The sequence below is a fragment of the Barbatula barbatula genome, assembly GCF_947034865.1.
Source record: "Barbatula barbatula genome assembly, chromosome: 14".
NCBI lineage: Eukaryota > Metazoa > Chordata > Actinopteri > Cypriniformes > Nemacheilidae > Barbatula > Barbatula barbatula.
The window spans coordinates 9,376,064-9,390,090 of NC_136777.1; the positions used below are offsets into that span (position 1 = coordinate 9,376,064).

Consider the following 14,027-nt stretch of genomic DNA (forward strand, 5'->3'; position numbering starts at 1 on the left):
GAATATTGTTAACATTGTTGGAGCTTTTGGAATAACAGTGCATTGTTCAACACTGAACAAATTTCTTTTCTGTTGACATGTTTTGTTTTGTGGCTGTAAATTGCATCAGGTTGCATCAGGGTTAGTCATACTAAGAGCCATGCTGATTCCTCTTTGGGTCTGTCCAAATCCTTTCATGAGTGGGTCTCAATCCACCCCAGGCCCGCAGAAGATAATACACTGGCCGAGTCTGCACACACCAAACAGTCTCCCAACTGAGCTTGCTTTAAGTCCATAAGTCTTAGTCAAATGTCACGACATGACTGATGCATTTTTAAAGAGGCAGCAATTCAAGATAATCAAAGTGTGGGCCTGCTGGGCTTGTTGGGCTTCTCCGTGTCTGTCCAGTTCCTAAGAAGTCTGTTCGTACGGCTTCTGTTTACGTTTATCGGCTGTGCTCCCATGACAATCCACATATGGTCATATCTCAAAGAGCTGCGCTTCACAAGGAACTGTTTTTGTGAAGCTGTCAGTGCAGATATGGCCGGCGATAGCTCCGCACACTTTATTGTACTAACTTGTCAAAATTCCCATCAGACTGGCAATCGCAGCCAGCAACATACCCTCCTCTATGTCCAGCTCTCTGATTTATGTTCAGATGGAAAACCCAAAGCATCCCAATAAAGTTTTGGCAAGGATGGGCCGCTTTAATTGGCAGGCAATTGACGCGCCAGTAGACTGTCATCCTGTGGGTCAAGAGTAATTTATTGAGATGCTAACTGCCTTTTTTTGGTGCTGCCGTTCCATATTGAAATTCCCATCCAGACTGTATTACACGAGAAGATGATGACTTAATCCCCTGTTAATTAGAATAACATTTCCAGCAGCTGAGGCTTAGCTGTTAATGCGAGGGCTGCGGGCCGCACACGAGAGCCCGGCCGGCTGGATTCTCGGCCCCAGAGTGCTAAGCTTGGCCTGGGCTCAGAGATCCAGGCAGAGGGGGCAACTCTCCACACCTCCAGCGGATGAGTGGTGGAAAGCTGTTAAATCCGCTGCTGATGACTCTCTCGCCGGCTAATAAGCTCATGTTTATTGGCAGGCTCTGTCCATCAGTGGGCTATTTTCTGCCGCACGTGGAAATATGTATTGGAAACACAAAATCCTCATATGGTAGCGCAATATTTTTAACAAGCTCATTCTCCATCTCCACAGAAATGGATTACATCTGCTTTTTCAAGGAAGGAGTAGATAACAAAAGATGATTTTGCTCCTAACAAACCTGTCTGAAATGTGCAGTTAGAAGTATGCAATGATGTGTGATGTAACCTCACGTGGATTCATTTCTGCTTATTTTTCAGACATACGCAATGTCTGTGTATGCAATTTTTATTTTAGAAAACTGAAAAAAGAGACCATTCTAATTGTCTGTTGAATTTCAACAAAATCAAACCTCAGGAGTGGCAAAGTCATCGAATAGCAATGTGAAAGAGGATGAAAACAGGATGCAAAACACAAACGAAACCCTTGAGAAAAAAAATCTAAATACATGGGCAAATATTGTATTACTCAAAAGTGAATATGGACTTGTTTTCTTTGCAGCATTTGGTCTGAATAAAACATTTTGAAACCATCTATGCTGTTATCTTATATACAGTACTTGTTTCAACGGATTTCACTTAGCATAAAACACAAGAAACATTATTTTTATTCAATTTATTCAAAATTTGGAAGAAATATTGTTAGTAGTTCTCAGAATGAAACAAAAATAACAATTGTACCTAAATCCAAATTAACGATAAATTCAGAAAACTTTCAAATAATTTTGTAATTGTCTCCTAATTTTTGCGCAGATTTAATGCTTCTTTATTGCTTCTTTATTGCATTTTGTCCTAGTTGTATATAATTTGTTAACAATAAATATGTTATAGCATAACACTTTTTATAGAAAGTTAACTTACTAAACGAAGTATGCATGAAATTGGGATTTCATTCTAATTTTTATTGGCTTTTCACTGTAGACAGCATTTACCAGCAATTCATAGGTTTTTCAAAAACGATAGTCAAGGTGATCTGACAATGTTCCAAAAAGCAAGGAATTTTTATCCCGTTGTTATTGTATCAACTTGCTTATATGTGATCAAATTTAGAGATTCTCATATTTCCGATGTGGAACCCACTGCACACACAATGATTTTAAGATTGAATAGAGGGTTGAAACTGCTGTATCAGGGTTTTCATTGTGTGCTTGCATGTTTTGTTAGAGAGAGTGCATTTGCAGTGATGCATCGTCCGTCACCTTATGGCAGCCCCACCTTGTTCAGAGGACGGCGGTGAAACAGGAAGTTGCAGCGCCAGGTTTGCCCTCCTCTGCTGTGTTCTCAGTGCTAATACAGAAGCCACACCACTCTTTAAGAAAGACCTCATTACCAGCCTCATTGATTGTGCTTCCTGCATCAACGACCACAGCTTCTTCTACCACACCAGCTGGGAGAGAGAGATAGAGAGAGGACGCTTAGCCCAGTGCATCTGTGTGTCCTGCATTATGGAGAGGGAGGTAAGCAGTAGGCAGGAGGTTTATGGTGCTGTAATTGGTAGTTAGTGTGATATTTGTAAGACAAATAGAGCTATATGTGTGCGTCCTCCTCTCTCTCTCTTCTTTCTAGTCTTTACAGCCACCAAAGGGCCTCATTATAGCCCACCGCAGCCCAGGCCTCACTACAAACACACACACACACAAACACACAGAGGGCAGGAAGTTTGGTGTGACAGTGTGCCTGCCAGGACTGATAGATGATACAGTAAGTATGGTATTCAATGAGAAAGGGCCCTGACGGTCTGGGAATGAAACGGCTCTTCATTACAGCGCACCCGGTGGACGTTTTACTCACACTGTGCACTGCGGGACTTTACCATGGTCACTCGTGTGCATATGTATGCAGAGTTCATGAATGAACTGCTTACTAGACATGCCAGTTGTGAGGGGATTTGGAATATGTACCCGGTCATGGATATTTATTTTAACATTAACCGGCTGTAAAACTGTACTTTGCATAACATTTTTTATTTAACTGAAAATATTGAGATTGTTTAGATGTCGTTAATACTCAAATTAGGTTTCAAACTATGCGCCGCCAAACAAAAGTGACATTAATAATTACATCATCTTGAGAGAAAAACTCCGTTTTCATTTACTCACACTCAAGTTGTCTCATGTCTAAATACATTTCTTTGTTTTATTACCATAGTAGTCAATTTTTTGTAAATTTCATTGTTCTGTTGAACACACATTTGCATTGTCATTTTCTTCAGGCTTTTGGCCTGCACAAGTTTTTTAAGAGCACCATATGACACCAATAGAGCAGCAGCTAATCACTTGACAATAATTTTGAGCTACCGGAAAAATATTGATTTTCATAATAAATAAACACATTGCCTTTCCTTATACAAATTGGATGCGTGTCCATCGGAAGCAAAGTGCTTGCGTGTCTGATGTTAAGCTTTTGGTTTTAAAACATGCAGGACTGAGAAAATAAAGTGCAAGAAATAAAGTGCTGGACCTGATTAAGGCGAGTTATAATCTCAAAAAATAGTTATTAAGAGCTTTCATTAAAAAGAAAGGTCAAAAAGGCAGATTGCAGACTGGCAAAGACTAGTCCAGACTGAAAATCTCGGCAAAATCTGAGCAAAAGTCTTGTAGTGTATTTTAACCTTACTCACTTAGAAGGGCAGAGCTCTAGAATTTGAAATTCGAAAGGGAGACCTGTCTCTCATAACATGAGAGACACCGTTTTGATTACACGGGTGAACCGAGTAATAAATATCAACGCCATTTTCTCTTTGACAGACACTTTGCGTTTGTCCCTTTCAGCAATGCTTTTCACGGGCGCAAACATGATGTTTAAAAAAAACTTCTGATTTACACGATTCACATAAATGACCTATTTTTGATTCAAAATTATGAATTTCAACGAAAAGCGACTAGTTTGCAGGTATACTTTTGGAATTATTCACCAAAATGTGTTTTCTTTACTTGACCAGTTGTGGATGCTTTGCTACTCGCTGTGTTGATTATTTTTGGATGTAAAGCATGTATAAGGTTTGTATTCTACGGTTTTTGGAAGCAACCTGATGCAATTTAAAATTTTTGTGGATCCCATACATTCCATAGGAAACCAGTGCTTGACAAATATTCAGTTTTATTTCCATTAAATGAACTGCTACGTCTGTAGAGATACAGTTGTCAGTGAGAACTCACTTACTTTCATCCTTCCTAGAGCTGTCTTCTGCTTTTTCGCTTTTTTTATGTGTCTTTTTCTCTAACGGAAGTGGAGTGGCTGTGGGGTAGATTACCACTGAAAAACACAGTGTGTCTTCTCTGTCAGCTACCAAGTGTGAACACAAGTCTGCTCTGGGAAAAGAGAAAGACAGCAGGAAAAGAATTATACAGAAACAAGCATCTAAAACTATAAAAATACACCATTTATATACGGTAGGAATACTTGAGATTCTGTTCTGTAGTACAATTAATCGTGACACAAACAAAGAGTCGTTGGACAATGGGTTCTGTAAAAACAGTAAATAGTCGGAGAGAGGAGGAGTAAATAAGGTGTTGTTTTTCTTTCTTTTTTCATTAAAAAAGGCATCAGTGTTCAGTCACACCAGCATTCAGCTCTCGGATTCGCTTTTCCCGGATGCACAAACAGTGTGTAATTATCCCAGCCTCCCTGCTGTTCCCTCTCTCTCCAACTCTCTCTATTCCCTCATTCTGTCTCTGCATATCCCACACTGGAGAGACTGAGACCCAAGATGATTCTCTCTCTCTCTCTCTCCCTGCCGCACAAGAGGAAAAGAACTCCTCTCTTCATTACTGAAGGACCTGATCCAACTTGAAAGATGCAGCCATTATTCTTGACTGTCTGGACTCCCTCCCTCTTTTGCCTGTCACTGGCTTATTGTTTGGCCTCCTGGGGTTGCATTTTAAACCTGCGCTGTCGTTCTAGCCCACAGAACGAGGGTTTCATCGACTGCTCATAATGTTTGCATGCTGTTAGAGGAAATTTTGAAAAAAGTAAATTGTTTTATGCAAAAATAATGAAATTCGCTTCCGAATGCTAAGCAGAGAGTGATACATGCATGCATTTAGAGTCTAGTGGTGTCGTGCATTTTCAGAGTGAACTTTGTGCTTAATGCACTTATAAATAATCACAAAACAAAACTGTAATTCAATTTCACCATATTGCTGTTCTGTCTACAGCTAGTTTATGAAAGTCAAAAGCTGCCGGCTGTTTTATGTTTTATGAAAGAGTAATATTAGGCGATAGGATTTGATTGTTAACAGCTACCGCGTGATCTGAGCAAAGAAACTAAAGTTGAGAATCAAACTTTCTTTCTAGATTTACAAGGCGATTCGACTCGTTCTACGTATTTCAATGGTCAATTTCACAGACCTTGCCAAACTGGACTAAATCTTTCAAAGATATGCACCTACTTGAAGAGTTACTCTGCAAGTGAAATTAAAGACACATTTTACTCTGTGAAAGAGGCTAGAAATGTTGGGTTTAGAAAAGATTTTGGTGACTGCAGTATGTTTTATAATTTCCATTTTGGAATAGAGATTGACTGTGAAAAATTTAATAATAATTATCATCATTATATTTATAAGTGTAATAAGTGTTATTATACTATATTGATATCAAAAAAGTATTTAGTATTAGTTATTATTATTATAATAAATGCAGTTTTATATTTACTTAAATTAGTACAATAATAAATATGAAAACTTGTATAATTATCCAAATATTTATATTAATACTTAAACATCATTATTATTATTATTATTATATTGTTATTTTTAATAACATTAATAATAATAATAATAATAATGGTGATACTTATTAATATTCTTATTCTTCATTGTAATTAATATTATCACTTGAATTGCATCTTTAAACCCACTCTTTTTTCCAGGAGCCTTCAAAACACTGTATTGCAGCCACTGGTGTAATGAAATAGTTTCCTCCTCTTTTCAACATTTTTGCTGAATTTTCAATAACATGTGTTCAGCCCAGGCTGCAGTTCCCCACATTACTCTCCATTTAAAAAAAATTCCATTCAGGCCAGCAAGTGAGTGTTGCAGTTCATTTGAAACGATTGGCACTGGAATTGGTTTTGCAAGGCAGCGAGAGAGTGATGGCCCCAGTCATTATGTCTCTACGAGCTTAGCATGCTGGTAATTAGGGACAGTGTTAGGGAGAGTGAGGGGAGCATGCCACTGCGGTTCACAAGGGTGAAAGAGACTTTATTAAGAGTCAGAGACAGATCACAACTGCGAAGTGACCCATCAAGGTCAGGATCAAGTGCAGGCTTTGTAATTAGTATGCTTTTTAGAGGAAGGGGGCTACAGTGCTATTGTTCTGCCAAAATCAAATTAGCCCCTCCACCGTGGACCCCTATCACAACCTCGGGGTCTGAACGCCCTAATCGAACTTATGCCCAGATTTCAGATGAACACTTTTATTCTTTGTAAAGCATAATGTTTGGATTGCTTTTTCCTCGATTTTGTCATTGCTCAGCTCGGTCACAACCTTTTATAGTCAAAGAAAGAACATTGAGATTTATTTGCACGTGGACCATAGAATGCGCAAATATGTAAGCTGTTCTACTCGCCCCGCTCCGAGTGGGCCTCTAACCAGTGTCGGTCCGGAATAGGAAACGGTCCGGGAACCGGCGTGGAAAGCGTCTTTGGCTAGAACGTCTCTGTTGATAGCAGAATGAGGTTTAATTTGCATAGCTCTCTCTCGCTGGCCTCTGTTACTGAGAGACAAGGTTCATGTCAACTATAGAACACATACCATAAACCTGTCAATTACTCCTCATCCTCTCTCACTCTCTCTCAACCTCAATCTAATGTCTTGAATTCAGCATCTCTGGACACTATATGGCCCTCCCGTGTCATAAACGATCACACTTCCAGATGAATTAGATACATCAGCTACGGCACAATCAACACAGCAAATGGCAGGGAGATGAACCCGAAGCGCCAGCGGCGCACCGCAACCCTTATGGCAGATACCCATCTCTAGTCAGCCACGTCTTCCCCCTCACACACACTCGTACACACACAGCCCTCGATTCTCCGCATTAATACGCTCCGTTCTCTCCCTGCAGCATCCTCCCCATTAATTCTCTCCCTTTCAGCCACATGAGTTTGTCTGATTTAACAAGATAAGATTTGAGGGCTGATGTTGGCTGTTCTTAATGTACCATAGGGTCCACAATGGGATCTGCACCTCGTCTTCAGAGAGAGGCATAAATCGGCTTTTCGGTGGGGAACAGGGGAAAAAAGTGAATTAGATATGCAGCATAACAATTTTAACAGCCCTGGCATCAGAAATTGAAATAGTGGAGATTAATGTATCATACATTATACACTGCCCATTGAAGTCAGTGCTAATATAGTGTGCAGGCTTGCGTAACAGAAATAAGACTTTTTAGAAGTGCTCCTAAGGCCAGTCTGACCTCGGTAATTGATTCAGATCTCTACGCTTCTGTCGAGCAGTTTTACCAGAAGGCTCCTGAGGAAAAATTATTTCCCATTGTACGATTTTGATTTAGATCATTGCTGATACAGCGCCAGTGACCATGGATACCAGAGAAAGGCACTACGCGTGAAAAGAAAAGCGCATGAAATAGGAATTATTAGAAAGTGCATGCAGTAGAGTGTACAGTATGATTACAAGTTTAAAACCACGTTTTTTCATTTGTATTTGAATGTATGGTATTTTAACATATGTAAAGAATTGAAATATGTCCATGTAGCATTATTTGACCATGTTTAAAGTTCATTGTGCTTTATTGTTTTGTTTTGCTAATGTTATTGTTTGGATTAAAGTGATAGTTCATCCAAAAAGAAAAATGATGTCATCATTTACTCACCCTCTTGTCCTTTCCAACCTGTATGATTTTCTTTGACAGAACACAAAAGAAGAAGAACATTTTGAAGAATATTGTGAACTGGCCCCCATTCACTAGCATTAGTTTTGTGTCCCTATACAATAGACGTGAATGGGGGCCAGTGTTGTTCGGTTACCAACTTTCTTCAAAATATCTTCTTTTATGTTCTGCGGAATGTTCTATCGTTTTCATAACATTTCTTTCGTAGATGTTTTTCAAAAAAGTTTATTTTTAGTTTTAAAATTGTTCTGGTTTCAGAGCTTCCTTCCACACTACTGTAAATGTTTCGTTTTTCAAATGTGCCCTCCTTAGAGTTCATTGAAAGAAAATCATATGTTCTTCGACAGGTTCAATGGACAGTCTTGTAAGTCTGTGAGTGAAGAAGCAGATATGTGAAACCCAAATCATTTGGAAGAATATATGGGTGCACAGACTCGTTCAGGTCAGGGAGGACAAACAACACAACACGCATGATTTCCGGTGACGAGACATTTGCATGAATCCTCTCATATTTGTTACGCTCACTCATTATAGATGTTTATTGATCTTACCATGACATCCCTCCACTGACCAGCTCCCCGTGGTGCTGTTTTTGGTCTTTATCTGTCATCTGTCTCTCTCTTATAATTCTGTATTTCTCTGTCTCTCTCAGTCTTCTATGGCTTTGTGAACACTGATTGGCGAGCTTCTGGTTTTGATTAACTCCGTTCTCTTTGAAATCAGACAGCGGGCACATATCTGGGGGCATCATGCAGAATGCTCAGGTTAAAAAGCTTACTGAAAGGATCAAGTTTCTTGCTTAATAAAAATCAATTCAATGAGACTGGTTAGAAAATGAGTCATAATGTCAGCTCCAGAGCGATTCCCCATTATGCCATTATGTCTAATTTCATCCTTTATACTTTTGTGTCCATTGTTGGTCTTTGAATTCCAGAGACGGGCATCTAAATGATTCATAACTGTCTGCTGTCATTATTTCAGAATGTTAGAATCACAGAAGGGAAAATGGCGTTTTTATGAATATTAGTAGATGTTGTTTAGCACATCGTGCCTGTAACGCAATTATCATCATGTCTTGAGTCAAATAACTGCCACTGTTACCTCAACAATGTGATTGCTTCATAACTAACACTTGTGTATCAGGTTTACTATATTTATACTACAGATGTTATAGTCGTGATTAAATAGTGCTTTGGTTGTTGGAGCCATTATTGTTTCATAAAGCAGCACTGTTACATTATGACAATTACTTTTACAAGCTTTTATTATTTATTGGCACACACATTTACGGTAATTGTATTCAGTCCAGCGCAAGGAAATAAAACGAATAGATCCTCAGAGCAATCAAAGTACTGGAAAGTCTAGTATTTAATACTAGTGGTCTCTGAACAATACTTGCATTAGATCAAGTATAACAATATCAAGATTACACAAAAATGTACAGTCATGCATTGACAGTATTTGCTCAAACGATTCAGGGAACTGTAGTGTAAAACAACACAGTCATTATATCAATTCTACCATTGTCATTGTGGATATTATTACATCATCACCACCACAATCGTTGCATTATTAATACATAATTGGCCTCACTTTTAAACCCATTATGATTATGTCAGTATTACAGCATTAATACCGTTACATGTTTACAGCATCAGTTACTGTTTCTTCCATTATCACCTACAGGATTAATACGATGTTACTCTGACAGGGGCGATTCTAGGTTTTCAATATTGGGAGACTCAACCTCCAATGAGGATGTATATATGAAGAGTTTGGTTCCAAAATTAGATCAAACATTGTCAAAAATCACCCCTGTGCATGACTGCGTGTTCATCAATCAAATCCACTATATGTTTTAAATTAATAATAAAAATACGGAAGCGTCTGAAAAAAGGACAAAGAGCTTCTAGGTACACTTTTATTTGCTTGGAACTCAAAACAATAAATAACACAGCGGCATCATATTATGTAAGTTGCATTTATAACAAAAATGGATGCCAGGTTAATGCACACAACTTGTACTCTGCTTCTAGCGTTGACTCCACTCTGTGCCGCTGTGACCTGAAGAATGAGCTAAATAACGTAGCCTGCCGCTGCCGTTTTCATAAACAGAGTTTTAAAGAGGACAAAAGCGATCTTGAATTCCTATACAAATTACAGAATTACTCACAATTTTTAGCGAGGCTAGATTAGATATTGAGTGTGGCTAAAGCCCACCTAAAAAGGGGCTTGCGACGTCACTGTACTTTGATATTTTTTATTACGTCAAATAAATATGATAGTCGTCTTTACAAAATGTTCATAGATTTGTCAAATTTGTCATTTTAGTAAGCATAACTATTGCTACTCTGGAAGAGGAGGAAATGAGACCATGTAATATAACAATGGCAAGGGTAATCTGCTCCATAATTTCCCCTGTCGTTGGTCATATCTTACACATGGTGCCTTAGAGATGAGGAGATAAAACTGCTTCATTTCTCTAGGTAAATGGAGGAGGGGTCTGTTTCATCTCTTTCTACTAAAGGTTGGGGGGACCGCAATCCCAGTGTCTTTGCCCCTCCTCTGATGCTGACAGTCACACGCACACACACACTGTTCCCTCACCTCCCCTTGAGATTCTGTATCTGCATCACACAAACAGCTGATTTTCATTTTACGTTGCCGGGCACTTGTAAATGAGCGCTCTTATCTGTCACTTTAATGCGCCATATATTTTATTTCTGACGTTGAGATATCACATTCTTAATAATAATAATCAACTGCCAGTGTTCTTGTTTTTTTTCCAGCAGAAATTAAATCCTGACACAGCGAGCAGGACTAATAAAAGACGTAGCTGGAGGAAATAAGAATAAATAAATATGACGAATCACGAGGGCTGGAAATTTGTATTCAGATGCGAGAGACAATTACACAAAGAGTCAGAGTAGATCAGGATCTGTAATAGCTGTGCTGGAGGCCTACGTGTTTACTTGCTTAAACAGACTGTGTGGGTTACTGTGTGTTACCACTTACTTTGTCCAAATACATTCAAGGCTGATCATACACAGAACACATGCGCGTGTGCAGTGCAGTTAAGCATTCTGGCACATTAGAGTTACACTTACAGTAAAAATGTATCTCAGCTATAATTTAAGTGAACTGATCTCTGTATCTATTTTGGGTTGTATTACACATTCATCGTTGCTGCTAACGTATTACTTGCGTTATCATTTGATCATATCTTTGGTCATCTTTGGAATTTTTTCTACATATGAACATAAAACAGAAGAGAAAATCATGAAGATACACTGAATTTACAACTAGTTAGGACTGACTTATTTTTGTGTCTAGTTTGTGCATACTTCTTTGAATAAAATGTCCTTTTATAAAACTGCATGAAAAAAGCTATTGAAATGCAAAGGATTCATAAGTGAGCACAATTATTAAACAAATAAAAAAGTTATTCTAATGTAATCCATATTTAAATCATTTTGTTTTTTTTGTTATATGGAATAAATCTTTTTGCTAGTGTTCTCAAACTTTTGTACCCCACTGTATTTGTCAAAAGTAGGGGTAAATCTCTTTTTTTGTCTCTTTAGTTTGTGCACCGTGAGCGGCATCCAACGGAATTGCCACATGTTTGAAAAAGTCACTTAAAAAGGCTGGACACATCTGCCTGATCCAGTAAAGTAAGTTTGAGATGCATCTATCTGCTCGTCTGACCAATTGCCACTTTTGAAAGTTTTTTTTCTGTCTGGTGCACACTTCACCTTTAAATCCGTTTTTTCTGTCTCCTTTTCTCTCCCCTCTGAAGGACAAACGGGTCTCGAAACTTCTCACATGAGACCACAAGCTCCGTCATGTCAGCTGCCTCCTTTCTCCTCTCTCAGGATGACAGATACATCAGGTTTGGGTTCAGCTTCAGGGCCTCAGGAGAGAGAGGGAGCTGCTCTCTGCCCGGTTCGGTATTGAGAGCCTGCCGTTCCACTGGGAGCTCCGGCTGGTGGCTGTGCCCTGCGTTCTGGCCATGCGAGAAGCAGTCGACACAGACCTCTTTGAACCTCTCAAACTGAAGCATCATCGTAACGTTTTCATGAGGCCCATGTGGTCTGTCCAGTTACGTTGTTTTTTTCCTCAGCGTCTGTTTCTTGTCTAGTCAGAGGACCTGGTGCAGGGAGGAAAAACACGGACGATAGCGTTCAGACTAGTGAGACTTGCATGTAAGTCTTTGTTTTAGAGTTGTTTTTTATTACATGAGCGCAGATGAAACCACACAAGCTCGTGCACCCACGCATGCTCATTGATAGAAGCGTTGTATTTTTCATTTTCAGACTCTGTACCCTGCTGCGCCTTGTTCTGGTCTCAGTGTGTGTAGATCAGGCCTGCATTATCTTGAGAGTAGATTTGCTCATATTTGCTGATGGCTTCTTTTTCAACAATGGTCCATCAGGCTGCTATCATCAAAGGTCCTGGTTTTAGGTTGAATGGCTGCATCTTGGGAGCACATTAGCCTGTGTGTGCATGACCTGGTTATGTGGCTTTGATGTGCCTTTGTTCTCTGACCCATTTGAGTCTTGGCTGGGCATGTGGTGTGCCTCGAAAATGAGGGTGGCTGAAAATCCACAGATCTGGGTATCTCCGTATTGAGCTGAAAGCAGGGTCCCGCCGAAAGGGCAGTTTATGACAACATGCAGGACATAAAGGAAGTCGCGTGCTGGGAAATGTTGTGTATCTGTTGAGTCAAAATAAAAAAAAATCTGTCTTTTGTGGTTATACATGCGTTCAAAAGTTGAATCCTGTTTTGGGACTGAACCGGATGTCGTAACATTCACTCTGCCTTGATGTAAATGATATCATTTTTAATGCAAGCACAAAGCTTAGTGTTGTTTCATTGCCATCACCTGTCTGTAATTTACATTGAAACTTTTCGAAAACTCAACATTGGACATCAAATCTGTTGTGACAAACACTCGTGGCTTTAAAAAACCCTGAGTTAGGTCAGTTTTAATTTTAAAAGTGTGGAAAGTTACAAGCTTTCTTTTTCCCTTTACTGCAGACAAGCAGTGTTCAAAAACACATTTAAAAAAAATGAGGACAATTATGCATCTGCGCCTTTGACAAAGAGCTAGATTTCCTCGCAGACGACGTAGGATAAATTGGCCTATTTTAAGCATGAATCTTTCATGTTTGGAGTCAAATGATGTGTGTCAAGGAGTGAAGGCCCAAAGTGATTAAAGTCACTAGAAACAGAAGTTGGGATGGACTTATCGTGACGTTTATCCGAGGGTATTTGGAGGGGAGGGCTAAAAATGCATGGCCATTGGACAGTCACTGTTGTCCTACCTCTTTTTTGTTGCTGACATCATGTGATGAGTTGTTGTTGAGAGGGGGTGAGGAGCTTAACTGTTTTTGATCAAAGATTAAAAGTGCAAATGAATTTTGAAAAAATAATGGCGTGCACAGATAAATAATTTATAATAATCACTGCAACACTGTGTAAAACACGTAGAATTTTCCTGTTTGATTTCATGGTGACTTTAAAGCTAGCCAAGACGTAATTATGTCAAACTCTGCAGTTGTCCTAAGCCCTCTCTAGTTGAAAGAGATTCCTCTGAAATAGCACTAGAGATGAGAACGGGAAAAGAAGGTGAGATAATGCAAGTAAAAGTGAAGGGAAATGGTTTTGAAGTGGTTTGTCACATTGCTGACGTACCCTCCAATGACCTGACTTGCTTTGAAAAATATTTTTTGCCATTTAAATGAAGCAGCACCATGTCACAAAATGACAAATTAATGTAACGTTTGTCTGTACAACGCTTTAATGTGACTACATTTGTTTTTTATTATTTCAAATAAACTTTTTTCAGGATCAAAAAATACAATTCAAAATTTAACATGTGGAATTTTTATTACAAGTTTTGTTGTTTATAAAAATGTTTAGTTCAAGTCTATGGTGGATTTCAATTCATAAAAATAGATTAATTACTTGTATATAAAAATTACTCAGTGCAGGTTGTTGCTTTTTCACAGCTCTATATTTACGATAAAAATGTAACTACAGGGCTTACGGGTCAGTCTCATTGCAGCCTTAGCTGCATTTAATCACGCACCCA

At 38.9% G+C, this 14,027-nt stretch overlaps 1 protein-coding gene across 1 annotated transcript in view; it reads left to right on the forward strand.

The window, feature by feature from the left end:
• LOC306903605 (uncharacterized protein) overlaps positions 1–13,797 on the forward strand; it is a 98,470-nt gene extending 84,673 nt beyond the window's left edge. The window contains exons 6-7 of the mRNA XM_079472906.1: positions 11,514–11,603; positions 11,729–13,797. Coding sequence (XP_079329032.1) covers positions 11,514–11,571 — 58 coding nt within the window. The 3' untranslated portion in view covers positions 11,572–11,603; positions 11,729–13,797. The remainder of the gene's footprint in view (positions 1–11,513; positions 11,604–11,728) is intronic.
• Positions 13,798–14,027: the final 230 nt, after the last annotated feature.